We start from the raw sequence: 23,866 nt of genomic DNA, 5'->3' as shown, positions 1-23,866 counted from the left end.
AGCCTTTCTGAGGACACAAAGGTTAAAAAGAGATTAAGGGAAGAGACTTGAGAAACCAACAAGAAAGTGGGGCACATATACTTGGAGCGTGTCTTCTTAGAGCAGTAGCTTGAGTGAATGTGTGAAAGTGGCTATCTACAGATGGCAAAAGATTCTAGCATCGTGGTCTGCTTAGAGGTGAAAGACTTTTTTGTTCTGCATGGCATATGTGATGGAATTAGTCCCTGAAGGATTTTGAGGGTGAAAATTTAAGTATAAGTGGAATTCTTTAGGAATGTTCAGAGGAGGTAGAGATGTAGAATGAGGACCTTCTTAGTCAGAGGGACAAGCTGGGAGAAATGATAAAAGCATTTGTGTACAATGGTAAGAGCGTTCTGAGGGCATCTGGGAATGGCAAGGTTAAACTTACTGAAGCCAGAGGAAAAGATGCTGCATTAACTGTCTGAGGTGTCAAGGGAGGATACAAGAGAGACCTGCACCCACCATACCTGACAAAACTGACCATGGGCATAATTTAAATTAAAATAGCTTTTTGCCAGCAGCAGTCTCTTACAGGTGCAGAAAAAGTCCATTTTTCATTTGACTAGCATTTTTAGCATTTGACTAGGGAATCAATTTGGACAGGAAAAAGTAGGAAGTTCTGTTTTCCACTGTTACAGGAATAAAAATTGGATCTGAGGCAATAATTTTTGAATGCTGAAGGATTTAAGTAACTAAAAACCACCTACTCAAGTAATTGGAGTACTCAGAACATTTAATTTCATGGAAATAATTTCAAGCAAACTAACAAAAAACTGTTTTATTTGTTTTAATCTTCTCAGAAGTGTTATTTTTAGCATAATAAAAACACTAACAAATAGGTATCCAAATAAGTTAGAAATAGCATGTATTCCCTCTATATGGTGAAAAGAATGACAGCTTGAATGTAAAGTCTTTTCCTTCCTTGCAAATCAATGCATTTTAATGGCTAGAGTGGGAGTTGGCCACTGCTGGAGACAGGCTCACAAGCCTTTTGTCTGAGCACATCCTGTCATTCTTATGTTTATGGTCAGACTTTTCGATGGAATGTAACTTCAAATTAAGGGGAAATTATGCAAATGTCTGCAAAATGGTTATTTAAAGCTGTTTCTTGCTTGCTGATTGCAGATGAGAATAAAATGGGTAATTTAAAACTTTTTTTTCTTAATAAAGCAGATTATTGTGCCTTAACCACTCCCAGGCTTATTGCCAGGGCTGTGACAGGGCTGTCACGTGAGCGGCTAGTAGTTCTAGTGGTCTATTTATCTAACTCACCATGATTCCTTATGGAGATGATATACATGAGTAACAGGAGCAAATGTATCATTAGTGCTATTTAAGCAGCCAAGCAGGATTACTGCCTTTTTGAAATCCTTCTCCTGTGATTAAGTCTTGGACCAAAAGACAAGACGGAGCCTGCACAGAACATTTGCAGGATGATTCATTCTGGAGGGCATGGTTAGGAGCTTACCTTTAAATGCCTACCTTGCACGTGGTTGTATGGCTTTTTGTTTGTTTGATGATTTTTGATATTTGATTATCCAATTTCTAAAAAGCAGATCAGAAAGCCTGTGCCAACATTGAAATTACAAAGGTAGCTTCATCCCCTTCACATCCTTCCATTAGGTCTTAAGGCCTAATAGGAATTTCTAGTAGCAAATTCAAGAAGGTATAAATAGTTGTTTTTTCTTTTATACCATTTCATAGCTTTAATAAAAGCAAGGGCCTGTTTTAAACTCAGTATTGAACACACAGAGAAATAAATGGTTCATTTTTCAGTTAGGAGGAAATGATAAGGAACTAAAGTTCCTATAGTTCAGAGTTTCCAGGTAGAAACTTAAGGAAAAAATGCAGTCATATTAAATGAGAATTAGTGTGTATGTATATTTCATAATCTCAGCTTTCTGGTAGGACAGAGTATAGATTAGGAAACAGTTCACAAGGAATTTTCCTTCTTTGTCATCTGCTACCATCATTTTCCTTTTTTTTGCCTAGCCTCCCATAAATAACTAATGCAACTTACAATCGAAGGGCCAGGTTTGCTTCTGGTATTTCACCACTGCACAAGAATGCTTTGTAAAGCATGATTAAGCTCCAAACAGTCTGATTTCCAGCAGGTGGAACTGAAGGCATCAGGAGTAAATAAGGGTTGTGTGGTCTGTTTTAAACCTAAAAGATCTCCAATATATAGTGTTATCTATGTATGTACAGATATTTATACACTTAAGGTGCTGCTGTCCATTCTCTGGCACTAGACAGGTTGGACTTCAGCTGTGTTTTTATAAAGGTAGGCAAAATCCAAGAAAATGAAAAGATCCAAACTGAACTGGAAGTTTTGTTAAAATCAATCTCCTCTTTTCTGAGAATCAGTAAGTAACACAGGTAAATTATTGGATCTGTGACACCTGTGGTATCTTTTTGGTATGGAAGCCCCGTGAGCTGAGAGCAAAATTAAGAATATGTGAACACTTTCCTTTATTTCAAATGCTTCCTCAAACCCCACTTCTTTAGGGGCTCTTTCATACACACGCAGTCGTAAATGAGGCATTTGCATAACACTGCTACGTGCTCCTCTGCCTCTCATCACTGTATATCATCCAACAAGTTTAGGCTTTGCTCCTCTAGTGGGCTCTGTGTGACAGTGATGCCATCTGGATCATCCAGTTTTGTAGAGTTATGTGAAAAAGTAATACATGTACTACATCTTCTTTCTTCATCTTCCAGTAATAACTTATTTAATCTTCCTTTGTAAAAATGTGTATGTGTTTCAGTATTTTTTTTTTTTATCTCTGACAAATACCTTACCAGAATGAGTTTGTGACCCGAAGTTTCCAGTGTGGCAGGGATGTTTAGGTGTCTTGTTTTGTTCCCCATGCAGCTAAAGGTACCTCTGACAAACCATCGTTTTCATAGAGTAATGGTTCTTATTCTCATTGACAAGTCATATCAGGATTCCCAGTTGCTGTTCATATGTGGAATTGACTTTTATGGGAATCTGTTCTTTTTCTTTCAGTGGCTTCCTGTTTTTATCAGTTTACTCATCTAGCTTTTGTTTATCTTGAAGCAAACAGACATTTTCCTTTATTCCCTGGGTTTCAGAAATCAAAATGAAAAATTGTATTAAAAGATACTGCTGCCAATGTTCGCAGTGTAACCAGTACATGTCATTGGTGTGTAAGAACCTGAAAGACTTTATTGGGCAGAGTGAACAGTGGTATTACCCACCATATTCAAGCTGAAGGAAGTGTCAAAGCTCAATAATAAAATATGTGGACTGGGGGAAGTGAATTTTCAAGCTTTTTGTATCCAGTAGACTGACAGTGACTTTCAGTCCAAGAGCGTGGGTAAGACTATGAAAGCCTTCCCCAGCAGAGTATGGTTTGTGTTCCCTGTCCCCAAAATGCGGTGGCAAGTTAAGGGAGGGAACTAGGTCACCAGCATTTGAAAAGTAGGGGATTTACTTTGAAAAGGGTGGGAATCTGCGGAGGCAGCTAATATTGTGAAAGTCCCCACTTTTGATAAGATCTTTGATTTTACTTTCCATAACATCTATATAATCTTGAAACAAAACACCTGCTGTCCTCTATTGCATACAATTGTTCACGAGGGAGGAATAATTTTCAAAAGAAACTAATTTGTCTCTTAAAGGTGCAGGTAGGTTTCTCTTTTTCTTTTTTACCCTAAATCTTTCACAGTAGGATGATGTATATTTAGTTATATCCCATTTCTCAGGTCAAACCAAGCTGTAGTAAATGTAAAAATAAAAAATCAGAGCAAGTAGAGTATGGGGAAAAATTTCTAATGTCTGTATTTATGTATAGGACAAGTATAGAAGGTATCCATTTACACAGTGTACCCGTGTATTAATAACAATATACCTAGTATACTAATTTGCATTCACTAGGTCATGATGCTGGTCTGAATCCAGCACAATAGAAGACATTTTCAGGGTTCTGATACCTGAGTTGGTACTGATAAGGTTGTGTTCAATGAAGACCACTGTAATTACTGTCTTTCTTATGTAGCTTGAGACATAGCAGCTTGTGCCTGTGGGAAGTTCCTTCAAATCAAATTTGCATCAGTCTGGTAGTGCTGCTTGTGCTTTTTGGGGTTGTTTCTGTGACCAGCTGGGAGTGCTAGTGGACAAGTCCTGTTCCAATAAAGCACATCTATTCTCTCATTTTTCCCCCAGTGGAAATGGTTGTGATATAATTGTTGCAGTTTACATGATGCCCAAGGAGTGACCTGTGATGGAGAAATCTTCTGATGTGATTAAATAATTGCATAACTCATTAAATAAATACCCCTTTTACTCTAAAACTGGGAAAATGTACTCTGGTATGCTTTTTCAGATCTGTTCTTCCCAATGTATATGGCTATCACTAACCTGCTCCTGTCAGTATGGGTATTTATCATATTGCTCCTCCAGCACCTCACCTTACCCACCTACCACCTACAGTATTGCCATTCTGATTAAAGTAATTCAAACCTAGGGCTGATTTTGCAAATCCTTGTCATTCAGGTTTTGGTGTTGCTAAACCAACCTCTATTGATTCCAATTTGTAGTCCAGGATTTGTAGACAATAGTGATATATGGTATCATCTATGTTCAATGTGTTAAGGTTAGTAGATAATAAGTAGGAATAGGTCACTTTCAGAATGTCTGATTCTTCCGCATCAAGCAATCATTAAAAATGGGTCAAAAGTGTGCTGTTCCTTTCTGGTTCATCTAATAGATGTTTGACCAGAATAATTTGTAGTGAGTCAGGCACTCCTTATTTGTAAAAACAGAAAACATGTTGCAACCCCAAAAAGCAATTTAACTCCACCCCAGTAGTTTCAGATTTACCCCTGGTAGAGTCAGGGACAATTTTCTCATGCTTTAAAATGACTGCCTTGCAAAGCGTGCACTGCTTGTTTCTCATGCTTTCACAAACCTACTTTTGATTCAGTCTGTCAACACAGTGTGGTTGGCTCCAAAACTTTATTTTCAAACCTCATCTTCTCTTCGTCTGTCCATAGCCATCCAGTGACAAAATAGTATCTGCAAGGAGCACTAGTGCAGTTGGAGGGAAAAAATAAAACACAGAGCTAACTAGAAATATACCCTGAGACCTACTGGGCTTACAAGTCAAGGCATAGAGCCTCCCACACACGTGGTTGTGACCTGTCCAGCAGACAGCTCAGTTCTGAAACTGTCTTTTCTGTTTTGTGGAGCTCAGCTACTAAGCACTGGCTGTTTGCAGGGCTGGCACATATCCATGCACATCCTGGGATCTACAAATACAAAAAGTAGCCATCCTTGAGGAGCTTCATGCACAGTCAGCTCACATTTACTGGAGGTTCTAGATATTTAATGAGGAAAAAATTAACAAAACCACTACTTTGCTGCAATGGCTGAGTTAGTACTGCTGCTGCCATTTTGTTTTCGTTGTTTTTAGTGAGCTTCCCTCCATGATAAAGGTAAGATCATCTTCCTGACTTGACATTCTTGTCAAGGCACTCAGACAAGCTTCTGCTTTCCTCCATTTTTCTGCCCTTTGGCCATCACAGTAAACACAGATTTCTTATTCTCATTAATTGTAATTCATTTTACCTATATTATTGTGACATTGATTTGTGCATCTCAAGTGAGGTGAGATGTTCACTTCCTCAATATTTTCTTCTGTTTCCTGTTTATTCATAGGAGAAATGCTGTCAGAATCCACAGGCCACTCTTTTTTTTTCCCGTGTATCACCCTGTAAGAATTCCTCTTGCCTTGCTACCTGCAATGCACAGCCAGCCAAAGACTAGAGAGTTGGCAAGCTGAGATGATTCATTACTGTTCAAAGTTAGTTGTTATCTTAATCTCTTTAACACTGCTCCCCTGTTTGTTCCCCTTTGTATTTTGTTGTCCTCCTTTGTGAGTTGGTGGGGAAAGATACTGCTTTTGTTGGCCAGTTGGAGCACATTTTTGATTTGGAGCCTCCAGGCAGTAATATTAGATAAGTAACACGCAATAAAGAAGGCTCTCCAGTTGTTGCCTTGGCATTGGTTTGACTGATGAGAGGGAAGAAAGAAGAACGGATATCACTTATGAAGAGTGGCATGGCTTCTACCTTCCAGAGTACAAAAAGATGGAGAAAACTTTCATTTGTCTATCCATATAACATCATCATTAAAAATTTTGTATACATACGTACAGGCACATGAGAAAAAATGGAAGAATTTAATTGTAGTAATTTTCTGCTTTCTCATCCAAAAAGCACTCAAGCATGTTCAAGTTGTTTGTCCTACGCTTCCTGTAAAAAGGAGGAGGGCTTTTTCCTCACTAAGAGAGGAGTAGGGAGAGGAAGCAGAAAATGACTCTTCAGGATAAACTACATCAAAAGTTGTTGCTATGGGAAATGGAACCTTTTTTTTTCCCCCAAAGCAACTGCTTTCCTACCTTAACAGCAACAATATTTTTAGCGTTAGTAATAGCTTGTTTGCATCCTTGCTTTTTCTTGTTTTATTCCACATGCACCAGATATAAATGGAAAAACTTAATTAGAACTAAAAAAAAATATAGGTTAATGACAGTCTTCTCGACTGTTCTTTTGTATGTTTTAAGTCCTTAGAATTAAAAACTTTCAGTCTAATGAGATTTAAGGTTCTTTGTATATTTCTGCAGGTACCTTAGACAAGCATGTAGAACTAGAGAAACTCGTGGCCAAGTTCCTTGGTGTAGATGATGCTATGGTGTTTGGCATGGGATTTGCAACAAATTCAATGAATATTCCAGCCCTTGTTGGGAAGGTGAGTACTTCCTGAAGGAACACATGGAACTGTTGTTTATTAATTGTTTTAACAGCAGTATTCTGGGCAAGCGTTAAGCGGAAAGCCTTGACTGAGGGGAAAAAAAGCATGATATTAGGAACCCCTGGGTCATAATACTGATGACCTTGTGGCTTGAAATATGCTCCTTTGTCATATTTTCTAGCTCTGCGTGTTCCTATCACACACATCTAGCGTCTGGTTAGGGATCCACTTTATGGTTATCCAGATTCTCTTAACCAAGTTACCTCTTCCTAAAAAGCAAGCACGTTGCCTCCCATGTCTCAGGTGTTGTTGGATGAACTATTTGGGACTTTTTTTTTTACTTACTTGCACAGAAATTGAGCAGGAATAATTGTCCAGATGCCTATGGTGAAAGATGGTGATTAGGATAATTTTTTACAAACCTTTCAGAAAAGACACAGAACAGTGTTCAGCATTCCTGATTAATGGATCTCTGGCCATCCCCTGCAAAGAAAGCTGGCTGTGAATGCAAGTCCAAAGTTGAGGCAACGTGACAAAAGTTGGGTTCTTATTTGATGTTGAAGGAATCTCATCTTTAATTTGGAGTACCTCACACAAAGGCATGAAAATTCATCATCCCATCCCTCACAACTCCTGACATAACAAGCTGATATACTGTGCCATTAGCTGGGAAAGTTGGTATCACCTCTTCAGGTCAGGCAAATGTGAAACAGTATTTCCCTCTTGGTGGAGATGGAATGAACTCACTGTGTGGTGTATGATCAAGATTTCTTCTAAAGCACCAGGCAAGAGATGAAGTCACTTTTTCACTCATTATTGAAGAAGAATCCAGCTTTCACAATAGACTTCTAAAATACATATATACAAAGATTGGCCTGGGGGGATGTTTCAGCTGCCCAGGACTTGAACTTCAGTCTGCAATGTTGCTGGAAGAGTTGTCCAGTAATTTCATAGGAAACAGATAAGGACTAATAGAGGTAAATTTATGATATTGTAGACATACATAACAGCATAAAATAACTTTCCATCACTTAGCTCTGAAATGATTTTCCCTCACTTAGCTGGCCTCATGTGGAGACTCAGGACTTTTTTGGAGGTGGGATATTTAGATACAAGTGGCATAAAGATATTGCTATATGTATTATGTAGAATATAACTATATTTAGTATATATTAATATTATATATCATTATGAAGTGTTATGTGTTGCAAGTATTATGTAATTGCCATGTGTTTGGGAGATTTATTCTTAAATTAGCCTAGCAGCTATTATTTTCTTGTCAAGATGCACATACCTAACTCTTACTGCTGATGCTGTATACTAGTATTTAGGCAGATCTGTGTACACATCTCTCATCCAAGGCATAATCTGTGTTTCCAAAACAAGTATTTGCCTAATGTTGTATTGTCTTTTGACTGGGTAATGAAACAAAACAATACAAGATGTACAATAGAAAGGAGAACTAAATTAGGGTTCCAGCTTGAATTTCAGCTATGAATGCTGACTCTTGTTGATATAACATACAAAGTTACTTATCCTGCATTTCTTATATTCCAAAAAGAAAACAAGTTTTCATCTGAGTTAATTAATGAAAAATATACTACAGGTGAACTGTATATTCATTTACTAGAGGGAGAGATTCTGCCTGGTGCCTAGGCTCCACTTGTGTCTTAATGGAAGTGGAATTTATGCAGCAGCAATCCAACCTGATCTTATTTCTGTAGCTCAAAGTGTTGATGTCAGTCCAGCCTCAGTATCACTCCTCCTTACATTAGTGTCATGCAGTGACTTGTTGTGGTTGGCTGTATTTTTCTTGAAACACATCATAGACTTTAGACAGATGATAGAGGAACCAACATCACTTGATTTTCCTATAAAGCAGTGGATCTCTGTTAGGGTTATTCACCACTTTCTAGTTACAGGAAATATTTGGCCCCTTTGCACCTCCTGGGAATTCCTGAGAATCCAACTTTTTTTTTCTGCCTGCCTTTGCAGTGGGTCTTTGCTCACTCATAAAAGTGGCAGAAATTCCAATTCACATCTAATATTTACAGTTTAATTGGTGCAGTGCTATATTATAGACATAAATGTATGCTGAAACACACACACTTGTCAACAGCCTCCCAGTTCATGCAGATGCTGATTGTACTCCTTCTCCACAGGGCTGCCTCATTTTAAGTGATGAGTTGAACCACACTTCCCTCGTTCTTGGTGCGAGGCTTTCAGGTGCTACTATTAGAATCTTCAAGCATAATAGTGAGTATTGAAGTTGGAAATGTTTAGAGACAGAGATGTTCACACCTCAAAGGCAAGAGTGCTTTCTTTCAATGCATGCTCTGCTTTCTGTTCCCAGATAATGCTTTTATCCAGGCACAAGAATTAACTGTTCAAGATTAAATGATTTTCAATGGGGGAGAAAATAACAGTGTAAGATAATAATTGCCATTGTGCATGATCTGGGACATCAGGTTGGATCTTAATTTTTGAAATCTGGAGTCTTAACCTCCTTTTTGTCTTTTTGACATGCTGAGTGACTGTGTGTTGCCATAAAGGTTTTATTGTTATTGTCACTACAGCAAAATAGTATGAACAAACTCACAGAAACGTACTCTGCGTTTCCTGCCTCTGTTTCTAGCAGGTTCAGTGCAACCAGAGTTACATTAATGTAACATTCCTTTGAAACAGCTACCCTGAATTTCCGCGGGGGGGGATTATACCAAAGATGTAGATGGTTACATTAAGAGCATCATCCAAATATTCTTTGAAGTATAATTTTAGTATAGAAATCACGCTAACGCAACACATTAACTTTGCAATCGCATAATTATCTTCTAAAATACTCATGCTTTTTAACTTTTATTTAGTTAATGCTGCTGTGGTCACAGTCAGAGACATTGTGACTGGCTTTGATGACAAGAGCTTGTTCTTTTCCCTTAATCCCCATTGCAATTCCCCTTTACATCCCTACTGCTGCCACTAGGCAGTGATTGCAACAGAGGTTAAGAAGCTAGAGGAGTGGTGAGGAATGAGAAAAGAGGTCTGATCACCTTTATTAATAACTAATATGGTCGCTTCTCTTTATTGTGTTGTGTTCAGCCCTGAGGTGAGCAAAAATGAATTATACATATACTGTAAAAGGCCTAAGGATCAGTTGGAATGAAAAGCACACTGTAATTATAGTACAAGGTGTTGTTACAATTAATATCTATTCATAATTTGGGCAAGAAGCAATTCCTGAAGATCATATAAGAATTAGCGATCATGTGTATCAGAATATTTTTACAAAAGTAATTATTCATGTATTAGCCTATAGCAAGCCCCAACTTGTTCCATTTCCACAAATTTAGATATGCTAGGCATGGTTGCTCTACCGGTCTTCTCTCAACTCTTCCTTAGTTTGTTTGGTACCTTATCCCATTCAAACTTAGGTTTGCATTACACTTTGTGGGATGATCTATCACTACCCAAATCCAAATATTCTCAGCTTCTCCACCCATCTAGTGCCGCATGCAGCACAGCTGGCTTGTGCTGCTTCCCACAGCATTTCAAAGAACATTCCAGTTTAAGGAATGTATTTTGCTCAGCTGCTAGGCAAGCAGTGAAGACATCACTTTGGGCTGTCATTCTCACTTTAAGGAATTCAGTCTTTATCCATCCCTCAATATTTCTTTCCTCTCCCAAGAAGCTGTTACCAACCAGCCTTTACTTGAGCTAATGCTAAATGAAAGCTGATGTTCTTTTGTGAATAATGTGTGACCCTAGAAATAATAGTTACTGGTCCAAAAAGCATCAAACCAGCACTGGAAAATTTAGACAGTCCCTTTGAGGGTCTCAGCAAACATCAGTGGAAGCCCAGTCAATGTTGCTTTGGAAAGGCTCATTGTTTTCTAGATTAGAGATCTGATCTGCCAAAGTCAGTCTTGTATGCTATTTCTGAGTTAACAGCTTAACTTATTTTTCAAAATGAAACTGTGAAGAATTTTGCAAATACTCTTTGAAATTTGAGTGACATCTTTTTTCATCACAGTTTTGTAGCCCTGGATTCTTATCCTAAGTGGCACTTAGAGAGCACTTTGTGTGAAGAAGCTTCACACGTTCAGGCTTTTTCTGTCAGCCCACTGTGAACCTCTCCATGTTTCCATGGTTAGAAAGTTTATTACTTTCATTTATTTATTTATTTAATCATACCCATGAGTTATGCATCAAGAAATCATCCTTCTCCAAAACCAAGATATTGGAGTGATTGAAGGTAATTTTAAAAGGATTTAAAATGTACTTCTTTAAATAGTAGCTAGTAAACTTACAAAAGTTACTGCTACAGAAGATTGTGGAAATGGACAGGAGCTTCAAAAGGGATTAGAAAAAATCACAACCAGAGATCCATACATGGATATCAAAAAAAAAAAAATCATCAGGGATGTGTCTTTTAACATCCCTAAAATGTCAGTTGAGATTAATGGAGGAGAATGAGGGGAAATGACCATACAAAGCGCCCAGGCTAAATAGATCTCTGGTTACCACTATCAGAGAACAAATACTGGGCCAGATGGACCTTGGTGTGTGGGATCCCCCTGGCACTTCGTGGAAGAGAAGCAGAACATCCTTCAGATATCCTTGACCACATCTGTAAGAACAAGTCAAGTCATACTATCCATTTCAGGTACAATTGTCACCTGCTATCATCAGCAAAGAAAAAACATTGTTTTGTAGCTTTTAAAATTATATGCAGAAATACAGTTATGAGCCTTTTGCTTTGGGGAAAATAGGATGTGTGTTGGGGGAAGAGAGCAGTGGAAATGATAATCTGGCAAGACTGCTTTTGTGTAGGGTGTGCAGTTTCACACAAAATGAAGCAGACAGTATTGTTCTCTATGGATGTGTCAGAGTAGTATAATAAAAGTCAGTAGAGCAAATGAATGTAAGGGGATACATAGCCTAAACTACCATCTTATGTTGGGAGGGTTCTTTTATTTTCGGTTGAATAGGTACTTGTTTGTTTTGTTAAATCAGAGTTGCGTTGCTTGTGCTCCCAGATGATTATTCTCACTCATGGATATACAGGATATATACTGGTGTGCAAACACATGCCCAAAATGTCCAACTATGTTAGTACTGTCATTGTCATGCTTACAAACAGGAATTAAGCCATTATCTGTGTCATACTGCTTGATGAGAAAATAAGGTTCCTTATGCTGAATTGGCCCTGTGGATGAATAGAAAACTTTGTACCTTGAGTTATCACCTGAAGAACTTTGATAAGCATTATTTTCAGCATCAGGTAGTCATGCGTTTTGTCTTTTTAAAATCCTCCTCTGCATTCTCATAGAAAAGGTCAATACCCTCCACCTCCTCCTTTCCATGGAGAGGGGTTTGATGTGTGCCTTTTCATATAAAGAAATCAATGATCCTTTAAAGAGCTTGGCTCCTGGCATTAACTGCAGGATGTTACTGTGTCAAAGGCTTGGCTAGGGCCCTTTGTTGAGTGGTTGGAACAATTTTCCAGCAAGGCGCAGAAGAAAAGAGTAAATCTGAATCCTATCCCAAAGAGGATTAGGGCTTAATGTGCTTTTCTTTCTGGCTTGTAAGTACGGAGCCAAGTTGTCCGCTGGCATGAGTTGGTTCATCTGCTTTGGAGCTGTGCCGAGTCCCACTCGCATGCCACTTGACCCAGTATTGCCCTGCGCTACAGACAACAGACGGGATGCCAGGCAGTACCACCGCTGGTGCCTGAGACACGTTTTCTGTGCAAGAGAGTAAGCAAACAAAAAAAAAGTTTAAATCAGGCAGCAGATTTTGAAGTTACCTTTCTGCTATTAGAATGCAGCTTGAGTAAGCAGGCTCTTTCCACGCTCCTTGTTGCTTATATCAGCCTCTTTTGAAATGCTATGTAATACCTTTGATAAGGCTGTCTCGAACATATTTACTTTGGCTCTGACTTCCTTAGTTGCGTATGTATAGAAGAGACACTGGGAGAAAGGTGAGGTGTGAATGTTTGTTGCAGTTATTATAAATGGTTATCAAAACGAGGAGGAATAATTATGTAACAATTTAGCAAAGCAAAGGTATATTTTCTGAACCAGCTGCTTCCTGAATATTGTGCAAAAACATGAACAGGTGTGTGCTGGTAGCCTCCCTTTCTAACAAGCCTAACACTGTAAATCTCTCCCCTCCTTTTTTTCCCCTTATAATAGTAAAATTATTTTCAAAGAAATTAGATGAAATCATGTTTTATTACAAAAAATATTTCACAGAAAATAGAGCAAAAACTGCTATTTTAAATCTATTATTGCTGCACATTCATCTTTCAAAGGCTATTATGTAGGTGAGAAGGCTTTCAAACCTTAAGGTGAATAATAGAGCAAAAACGAGATGTGAATCTGTAAATCTATTTTTATTTGGACATAAGAATGTGCCCTGCATCCTGACTGCAGGTGAACAATCCCTTCCTTGTAAACAGACAGGAATTTACAGGCTTGGGTTGAGAGAACTGCACAGGCACATGCCTACAGGTCATCCAGGAGAGAGAAATTTAGGAGAATACCCCAGTCCTATAACAGAAGTACTGAACATCCGCTTCCTATGGGCTCTCACTAGCAGTATTTCTAGTCTTTGCCCTGCCAGGGTCACAGCAGTGTGCCACAAGGTATTTGGCCTTTAAGGGATTTCTGCTCCAGGGATCTGTGAGGTTTTGTGGATGTTAGCAGCAAAACTCTGCTCCCTGGAGCCCCTGCTCTGAGGAGTGGTGGTAGCAGTTCTTTTTTAATTACTATTATTTATTCAGTTGGATCACAACTGAGATCCTTGGGTTACATGTCCATGCAGTTGGGCCTGATTTGCACCAGGATCTTTCCCTGTAGGTGGGGACAGCACGGTAGCACAACACTCAGGAAGAGTCCCGCAGCCATGTGAGGCCAGTTGGTGACTCACAGCTTTCCTGGTTCCTGAAGGTAGTCATAGCAAAGACTGAAACCTCCCCTCCACCATCTCCATGGCATTTGGGCAGTAAGAAGGCCTTTCTAAAATTTCTGCTCTACATCAGCCAGCCTTTTTCCAGTCTCACTGAATATCACTTAGGTTGTGCTGCCAGTGGAATGAGCTGAGGTACAGAGGCAATCTTGGGGTCACCTGCCACATCACTAGGATGTTTGTTGCTTAAAAATAAACACTCTTTTATCCATTTTCTTTTCCTTTCTATTTATTCCCAACATTCTTCTGTAGAAATAATACTTTTAGAACATCTTTTTTAACCCAGTAGCACGAGCTTTAAATCTGACTAGGTTTAAGATGGAATTGATTGGGTTAACAGATAGGAGTTATAGGTTGCATTTCCAGACAGATTGACTAAGAAGGTTTGTATCAGGCCTTGTTTCCTGGGCAGTGATTTGTTTAGGAAGCTAGAAAAGAGCTGCATTTCCATCCTTGAAGTGAAACTCTGCAAGCAGCATGGCCCAATAGCCAGTGTGCAGTGGGAGGAGGGCAGGAGACAAAGACATCTCCCCACCTCTGTGGCAGTAGTGGCCTGGCTTTGGTTAGGTGTGTGCCAGCAGGATGTTATCCCTACCACACCTGTGCTCTGGAGAGCCTCTCCCACCCTCCCCAAGTGACCCATGTGGATGTCCCTTCAGCTATGTGGGGTTACACTCGTGGGTGCTTTTGTTGTCCGGCCCTGGGAAAGATTGACTTACCGCCTGTTGTTTTTGTATTTCTAAGACAATCTTTTATTAATGTTGTATGTTTTAAAGCACTTTTTCAGAACCTCTGACCTTTTCCTTGGATAAATATTTGCCAAAATCTCTTAACCTTTCCAATAAAACTTGAAAAGCAAAACCAAGCAGCTAACCATTAATCAGTTTGTGATTTTTATCAAGGGTTTTCTGTCGCAGCAATTCTGGGCCTTATACTAGCGTCAGGTGAGAGCGTATCTTTGTTCATTCAGTGAACAGATGAGGGTGTTCCTGACTAACTACATCCAGGTGAATTCTGTTCATATTAGCTTGTATGAGGACATGCTGTACGAGACTTAGGATTTGTTTGTTCTTTCTAGTTCTACTGCATTTTTGCCTTATAGCATCAAGCAGCTAAATTGCAGTCACATTTTCAGGGTTAGATTTGCAATTGCTTGAGCAACCTGTGAGAATGTCATGACTACTCACAGAAATCAGGCCACGGGGGAAAAGAAAATTCCAGTTCTCTTCATTGCAAAGGCACTTCAATATGCAATCAGAGTAAGTGATACTATGAGGAAGGAAGGCAATTGCGAGGCACAACCGAGCACCCTGAGTAGATGAAAATCTGACCTCAAATCTGGTGCTTGAATCCACATCTGAAAACTGAGGATCACGGTGGTACATTCCTACCTCCTCCTCATGGACATTGCAGGAGTGTTGTGAAAACAGTGAGGGTTTTTGGGGGTTCTCACGGCTCAGGTGTTTGATGACAGGTGTGTGTCATGCAGGTATGAGCTGTTCAGGTTTCCATACAAAATGGTTCCTGCTTGGACAACAGGTGAATTTGTTATTCCAGATCTGGCATTTCTTGGTCCACTCAGTCAAACTAAAGCTTTGGAGTTTGGATGTGTGCACCACAAGGATGCCTTAGAGAAAGCACAGCTGTCTGGAGTTGTAGTTAACACTGAAAGGGTAGCAGAAGGCCCTCATGTTCCAGTGCAAATATATTCTCTAGATAAAAATTTAAAAAAAGGGGGGGGGGGGGTGGAGAATACAGTTACATGCCTTTAAGCAAGTAAACAAATAAAGCGGAGGGGAAACAACAGGGATAAATTAATAAGTAAAAATTGGTCAAAAATCTGTATTAGTAAAAAAAAAAAAGTTTGCAGTGGCTTCATATGAGACAGGTCCTTTTGTGTTTTTTTTTTTTCTTTGGAGGTGTAATTGGTCCTTGAATTTCAGAAGGGAGGGCTCTGTTCTAGCTATTACAGAGCAGGATGAAAGGCACATTACCCACTAAGGTTTTGTCCTGTTTGAAGCCTCTGGCCACTATCAGAGACAAGATTATTGCGCTAGATAGATGGACCGCAGCCTAATCCAGTTTGACATGTATTTCCCTGTGACACATACAGACGCTGCCACAGAGAGAAGACTGGTATATCCTGCTCCTAGTGTGCTGTGTCTGCATTTGCCCTCTCTGACTTGAGAAAGCCATGTCTGACTTGCCACGTGTGAGCAGGAATTTTTCCTGAGTGAGTGCTATTCACTTACACCCAGCTGTGTATTTCTTGGGGTTAAGGAGGGGAGTCTAAGACTGTTGCTGTGGCTGCAGTATCTACCACTTCCCTATACCACCCCCAACCATTCCAAACAAAAATAATCCAAGCCATGATTTCAGGCAAATGACTCCAAGGACACTCTTTCTGTTCAGAGCTGTGCCAGCAGTCAGAGACTTTTCAAAGTCTAGTTTTCACTAGAATGAAAATTGAAAATTTCACTTTTACAGTCCCACAGGTGACGTTTAGATCAGTGAAGGCCTTGTGGTGGTTTCTCTTTGCTCTAGGGATTTGGAAGGAGGGACAGCATCAGAGCCAGGCACTCGGGTCACCAACGAGAGGACAGTGACCAGGAAAGCTATCAGTGGGGGGAGAGCAAGAGAGGAGAGGCAGAAGCTACAGCAGTGGGGAGCAGGTTGCGTGGGAGACTGGGAAGGGGTAGGTAGCCACAGTGTCTGCATAAAGAACTTGCACAAGAGTGCAAAATGTGAGAAACTGACAACGAGAGTGGCAAGTGCAATAGGAAGGAAAGGAGAATGCGATAAGGGTAGTGGGAGCCTTTTTATTTTAATTAAAAAGGATTCGGCTGACATCACGCAGGAGGTTTTCAGCCCACGCAGAGGAATGGCGATGATGTCCCCAGCACTGTAATGTGGGGCAGAGGGGTGGAGACACCGTGTCTACCTGTGAGGAGGAGGCACATCGTGCCTGGGAGAAGGCAGGGGCCCCTGCAGGAGCCTGGAGTCCCACCTGCACTGGAGGCAGCATGACACACAGCCCGCCCAGGTCCAGGCTCGCCTTGACCCACTGGCAGTTTGTGGTGTTATTTCTGCTGAAGTAACTCTGAAGGATCCCAAACAAGGGTTGTGCAAGTCTCTATTAAATTCTAAAAACTGCAGTGATCCACAGTCCCTGCTTAGGAAACCTTATCCACTAAATCCAAACAATATTTCAAAGGGATAAGGTGGAAACTGAGGCAAGGATAAGTTTGGTTGTGCTTTGAGTAATTAACCAAGTGAAATTCCTACCACCACCTCCTGGGCCTGGTGAACGGTCATTAGCCTCTACCACTGAAAAGCTTGGGCTAGTGATGGTCAAATGAGGAAGGACAGTTATTTTCCCCATACTGGTTATTCAAGATGGACTTGTGCAACATCTACCTCCCCCAGTCTAACCATATTTAATGGCCAAATAATTTGGTAGAAGAAAGTCATCTGGGGTTGCACTATTTCCTGAAACTGAATACATCCCACTGTTTGGAAAGTCCAAGCGCACAGAAAGCATATTTACTTTTTCTGAATAACAGAAGCTGCCTTCTGGAGGGCAGATTAAAGGCAATAGATTTTCTTCTCCTTTCAATTCCCCCTTTTCAAATGAAATACTACAAGTACAGAGTAAAAGGTTCAGAAAAATTCATTTGCACCTAAGCAAATTATGTGTTGGCTGTTACAGGCTTAAGAAAGTCACCCATATGTGTTTTTCAGAATGAGATATTAAAAGCAGAGTGAGATAGCCCTGATCCTGCAAGCAGGCATGTCCTTAACTTCAGCAGAACTGTCGTGGGTAAAGTCAGGCAAGCTCCTGCCTTGGAGAGGTTCTTCTGCATCTGCAGTCCTGCATTCTACACTCATTAGGACAGAGGACTTATTCACATCCATGTGAATTCAAATTTTTCAAATAGCTCTTAAAAAAAAAAAAAAAGTGATATATGTTTCATAACTCTCTACCCTCTCCTCTTTCTTTTGGTGGACTTATGTGAAAACAACTGAATTTTCAAGCTGTGATTTCAGCTTAGAGGTTTGGTAAGCTGACTTTTCCAAAATCTGGACTGACAAGTAGACAGAATACTGAATTGAAGCACCCTGCATGATTCAGAGGGGAGTTTCAAAAGTCCCAAAGGAATTTAGATGACAATTACATTCAGGGGAGAAAAGGAGGTGCCTAAGTTTGAGTTCAAGACTGAATATCTTACCTCGTTTTTGTAACCCATGAACTTTCTGTCATTCTACGGAATCCTTTAATTCTCGGAACCGAAAAGGATTTCTGAACATTATCTACCCAGAAGAGAAGGTGAGCAGCTCTCTTTCACGAAACATGCTCAGTGGGGTTATAAATTCCCTTTTTAAAGCACCGAAGAACTTTTATTTCCTTTATTGCCATCTAGTGGAAACTGTGCTGTCTGCATTGCATTATCCATAAAAGCATTTCCCTCTGGGAACCCATCCAGTTGTGCAGGTGATTGCACAGTTGAAATAAGGGCTTATCATTTATGTGTTGTGCTGTGTAAGTTATAGCAAAGTCTTGCTAGGTCAAGAGATTACACTGTAAGGTGCAGAGTGGCACAGATGTTTCTGAGAAATGCACCTTTCACTGAGACCAGGACCTCAGCAAACATCAAGGTACCAAAGTGTAAGGGTTCAGGTCATATCCTGGCCATCTCTCAGCTCACAGGTTATTCCTGATGAACAGGTACTGTGCAAACCGCCTGGTTCCAGTCAGGTGGAAACCAAGCTGTAGGTCAACTTTAATATAACTAAGGTTTATTTGCTTCAGCTGGGAGAATTATATTTTAAAGACTAGCTTTGTACAATTTTAGGTAACATTAAAGATGTGTTGCTGAAAAAGTGGGGTTATATCAGGAAAAAATGCCATTCATTTTCCCAACCAAAACTTTGAGCTGATCTCCAGCATTCCTTGGGGTAGTGTGAGCCTCTGTAAGATGTTCTTTGAAAATGTTTTGAAATGTCAGTTCCGATTTCTGAAAAGTACCATTGTAATTCATTCTGAAGAGAGTTCATCCACGTGCAGACACCAGAACACCGATTTCAGCTCTGCATTGAGAGTCACATTTTGATCTGACTCTTGTTCCTGTGATTTTTTTCTTCTGTGTTTTTGAAAACTTTAGTGGCTTTCTTTTCAGCATTTTATTAGATTATCTGCACTCAGACCTTGAGAAAGCAGGTAAATTTCTAACATTGCTCCAGGCCTCCTTATATCAAGGTCTTGCCAGTTCCAAGTATTTTGGCATCTAATTAGCATATCCATGCTGCGTACTTGTACCCACTTGTCTCTTCCTTTCTCATCAACAGTCTTTCGCTGGCTTTTCTTCCTGAGAAGGACGTGATTTTTCTTGCTGCTATCCTGATGTGCTTCATGCAGCCTGATTCAAGCTTTTGCTGAAGCAGTGCATGTGATTCATGAGCCTTTGGTGATGCTGGAAAGCAACCAAATACTCCCTATTCCTATTCAAAAGCCTTACGATATGATGAGTATCAGCAACCCGTACAGAGAATTGCTGCAATTAGTCTCAGTACTTAAGCAAAGTGGTTAAATTTTGTCTTTAAATAAAAATGTGTGCCAAGAATTTTTAGAAATTTCCCAGAAGGGGTGCATAACTGAAAACATTTTCTAACTCTACTTATCACAAGATTGCATCAGGCAAATAAAATCAATTATTGGTTCTTGCCTGCCAGCAAAGGAATTTTATCTTCAGAATACCTTTTTTAATGTGATCTTTTTCTGCAGGAAAAAGTAGTAACTGGTAGAAAAACAAAAATTTAATTTGAGAAATCTTTGTTAATATTTTCCTTTTTCCTTTTACTTATTTTTAAATAAAGATATGCAGAGTCTCGAGAAGTTACTAAGAGATGCAATAATATATGGCCAGCCTCGAAGCCGCAGAGCATGGAGAAAAATTATCATCCTTGTGGAGGGTATTTACAGGTATGTGTGTTTAGAAACATCAGTACTCTTTATCATTTCTGAGGACAGAATGATATATTGATCATCAACTTAGGTATCTGAAAGAAATCTGAAATGAATGGAGTTTACAAGAACATCCTCAGTGATCTTATAAAGCTGGAATTTTCATTCAGTTAGTACCCTGTGGCGTTACTCACTTCAGTTAGGTCCTGCGTGTTGTTCTGAATGTTGATTTAGTAAAATCACTGTGGAGCAGGATATGTACTGTGAGAGCAAGCTAGATCATCAGCTGGTGTATGTTGTCACAGATGTGATAAAATTCATGGAGCTGTAGCGGGTGAGGAGTTTTGCAAAGCTGAGTTTTCCAGAGTTGTGTGTTGTGCACTAGCAGATCAAAAGGCAACTGTCATTCCTAGTTAAGTTCTTTCTGCATGCCCAGTTCTTACCCAGCTGTTGGAAATTAAAACCTCAAACTAAACACAGGCCAAGTGATACCAGCACCTTTCCAGTTATCAGTGCTGGATATAATGGACTCTAACAGGAAAAACAATAACAAGACTGACTTTCAGAGAATTACATAGTGGTATTTCATTTAGACCTCAGTCCCTGAAGGAATTTGAATGAAAGGAGGTGTCTCTGAGAATCATCAGGTAACATCATTATCAGTGTAATTAACGAGCTTCCTAGTTGGATTGCTCCAGTTCACTAGTGGTGCATCTTACACCCAGCCAGAGGGACAAACCATCACCAGAGTTGGACAGCAGAGCAGAGGCACCAGCCAGGCTCACCACCTTGGGCTTCATCCCGGCAACTGCTCAAGTCAGAAGTAGGTTGCTGGGAGGTGGACATGGGGCCAATGGACAGCACGGAGGGGGAGCCACTGGAGTCTTCAGAGGTTGGGCAAGGAGTTGGCCAGCAGGAGCATAGGGAGAGCTAGAGATTTTGAAGAGGAGGGAAGGGCTGAAGAAGCAGGGATCTAGGCAAGGCTGCAGTGCAGATGATGAGAGAGGGTGAGTAGGAGAAGGATAGGTTTAGGCGTAGCAACTCTAGCACTAGAGAGAAGGGAGGCAGGACCAGTCGTTCACAGGACATGACATGGTTTATGAAAAGAACCTTAAACTTTGTATGGAGAGATTTTTTCATGTGTTACTGAAATATAGTCGCTGCAGATGGACAGTCGCACCATTTTATTGAGAAGTGGTAGTGCAGTTTAGCAGATCAGTCTTTTTCAGAAGATCTCTTATACAATTTCATGTCATCACAACTTCATAGTCATCAGCGCTTTCTTTTTACCTAACATTTTCCATCTGCAAAGAGAACAAATCAGTCCTTATCTAAACACCTGTCACTCAGAGCTGAAACAGGTCAGCTGATCCAAAGCAGGCTGAACGTCCCCTTTCAACCAGAATAAACAGAGCAAAACTGCAAATAAACATAGCTCGGCACTACTAAAAGAAAGCTCAGATTTAAGGACTTTGATCATACAGAAATTAAGTGGACCACCAACATTTTACTGACAAATATTCCCATCAGTTACATGGCCTGCAGAAAATGCTCCAGCTGCTGAGCTTTGTTCACTTTTAAATCCTTTGCTCTGGATATTGACCACTAGGGAGAGAGACAGTAGATTGGTGACCACAGAGGCATAGATCCATTTAAGCAGTGGGACAAACCCACTGTCAGATAGTTGCAATACTTGCAGCTGTATTTCCAGATGTATGTTTGGTATAGAGCATTGTATTGCTTTAGTTTTTGCTATTGATTTTCAAAGAAGATTTCATTCTCAAAAGTTTGCAGATCCATCTGTTAGGATGTGAAATACAAACATGTTAAACCTCAGATAACCACACCAAAAAGGAACTTTTTAGAGAGGAATTGGTGGTGGTACATAACGGTTCATAAGTCACCGCTTTTCAATGGGATTTGACAATCAAATTATATTTTATTTCTTTTAGAATCTCAGCCCTAGTATGTCGCTTCCTTCTGATTGCTAGAGAAATATCAGGCACACAGGGAATCAGATATTATACTTCTTTGTTTCTACTTCATTTATATCACACTCACCCCTAAAGAGCTGAACAGTTTTAAGACCATTCATGTCCTAAATGTCAATATTTGTGAAAGGCATAAAGTAAATAAATAAATAAACCCACAAAGTTCAGCTCTCTAATGTCAGTGGAACAAGCCCCAGCAGTAGCTAGGTTGGTTGGTTAGCTGTTTTCTTAGTCTAAGCAGATCAGAAATTGAAGATTGTGGTTTGGTTGCAAAGCAAATCTGCTCTGACTTGAGGGAGAATGCCTCCACACCCCACCATGCCATATCCCTGCCATCGCTGCCAACCCAAGACACAGGCAGCTGATCTGTTCTTACAGAGCGGCTGGGAACAGATTCACCAGCCATGTAGTCTAAGTAGCTAGTAACATTTCAAATGCAAAAGAAAAAGCTGGACAAAGACATATTAGAAGTGCTCTTACTTTTTTTGTGCACATGTTCTTTCCTTTCTTGGCCCCTGATTTTGGAAGGACTAAAATTTTCCAACCCTAATATTGGCTAATGTTAATTCTCTTGCAGATTTGCCAGATGCCAAATCAACGTTCATCTAGAGGGGTTAAGAGGAGGCAGACTTTTGTTAACGTATTCTTCTTAAAACAGTTAATAATGCTGTTTTTTTTTTTTTTTTTTTTTTTTTTCCCCTCCCCAGGACTTAAAGAAGTTTTGCTCTGGGGACAACTAATACAGAATTTAAATAACTTGGTCAGAGCCATTCTCCAAGTTAAAATATCTTGACTTGCAAGTTTGGCTTGGCAAGTGTTTATAGAAAAGCCTTTTCCAGAGATGCAAAAGAAATGCTAGGCTTTCCTATTTTAAATAAATATTGTTAAATGGGACGCAATCATCGTAGTACGGTGAAGTCGATGATATGGAAAAAATTTTGCCTTCTGTTTGCATTAGGGGTATGTTAAAGTGTTTACTCTGCCCATATGCCTGGAGTTACCAGCTGGCAAAATTTGAAAAGGGTTGTTGTTAGCCAACATGAGCATTTCTGGAAATCAGACTTGCGTTTGAAACCGTAAGCCACAGATTTTGCTCAGTTACAACCAAAGGCAGAATTGGCCCCTTGACTTGGGAAGCACCCAAGCTACATGTCAAATAAATAGCGATAAGTATATGATTGTTTGCTTTTTAATGTCTCTAGCATCTTAAAAAGAAAAAATATCATCAGAAGTAAATGTAACTACTAGTGAAAGCTAGTTCTTAAATTGGACTAGCCTAGGAGCAAATATATTTCGTTTTCATTCCAGAGAGACCATCCAGCCATCAATCTTCAGTACAAAAAGCATGAACAAGTTTTGGCAGTGTCCAGGGCATAAATTAAAGTGACTTGCGAAATCATATTTCTATTATTTAAATATCCAGCTAATGTTTTTCTTGGCTTCTACCATTTCCAGTTCAGGATTAATCAGTTACTATGTTCTTACACGGTTTGTGGTAGACTTCTGCTGTCTTGCACACATATTTACCTAGGAGTCAGATAGGCTAAGGACGAGGGCAGGAGTTATGGGGCACCAGAAACTTATCGAAACAGATTTTTTTCCCCTGCTTTTAATTTAATTTGGGTATATTTCCTTCCAGCTCAGAAAATAGCTCTCTGATCAATTGGATATTATCCAGTGCCTTTTCATATGCACTAGAAGTTCCTGGGGATTCAGTGCCAATACCATAAGAAATTTATCAGGGTTATTTTTTATTTCCTGGGATTAGATGACAGGACTTCAGAAAAGAATGGGGTAACATTTAATGTCTTTGGCCAGGGACCAGCATTAAAGGTTAACATTTCTATCATTTCAGTGTATGGGGTTGTATTTGAGGGCAGCATTAGAGGGTTTCCCTAAACTATTGCTCTAAACTACAAAACGGAGATTGTAGCATGGATGTCCAAGGTTTATATGAGAAAAAAATCCCTAAAGTAAATATTAAAATGCAGTGCATGTATTTTGGGAGCAATAGGTCAGGAAAGAAAGAGATTTTCCCAAATGCAAACTAGCCTGATAGTAAACAGACAAGTTGTCAAATGTTGAAAGGACAGTGATACTATAGGGCAAGTTTAGGGAAGTTGAGTGATGCAATTATGAAGATGATAG

General features: G+C 39.8%; 1 protein-coding gene across 4 annotated transcripts in view; it reads left to right on the top strand.

Annotated features, from left to right (window-relative positions):
• SPTLC3 (serine palmitoyltransferase long chain base subunit 3) overlaps positions 1–23,866 on the top strand; it is a 167,227-nt gene that overhangs the window by 119,959 nt on the left and 23,402 nt on the right. For 3 of the 4 annotated variants that reach the window (XM_040553012.1, XM_040553011.1, XM_040553010.1), the window contains 3 exons: positions 6,672–6,796; positions 8,962–9,055; positions 19,640–19,745. In XM_040553012.1, coding sequence (XP_040408946.1) covers positions 6,672–6,796; positions 8,962–9,055; positions 19,640–19,745 — 325 coding nt within the window. The remainder of the gene's footprint in view (positions 1–6,671; positions 6,797–8,961; positions 9,056–19,639; positions 19,746–23,866) is intronic. The other variant, XM_040553013.1, reaches the window with a different exon arrangement.

The sequence above is a fragment of the Cygnus olor genome, chromosome 3 (assembly GCF_009769625.2).
Source record: "Cygnus olor isolate bCygOlo1 chromosome 3, bCygOlo1.pri.v2, whole genome shotgun sequence".
NCBI classification, from domain to species: Eukaryota; Metazoa; Chordata; class Aves; order Anseriformes; family Anatidae; genus Cygnus; species Cygnus olor.
Note: the sequence above shows the minus strand (reverse complement) of the source record. Positions and strands in the feature narration are given on the sequence as shown.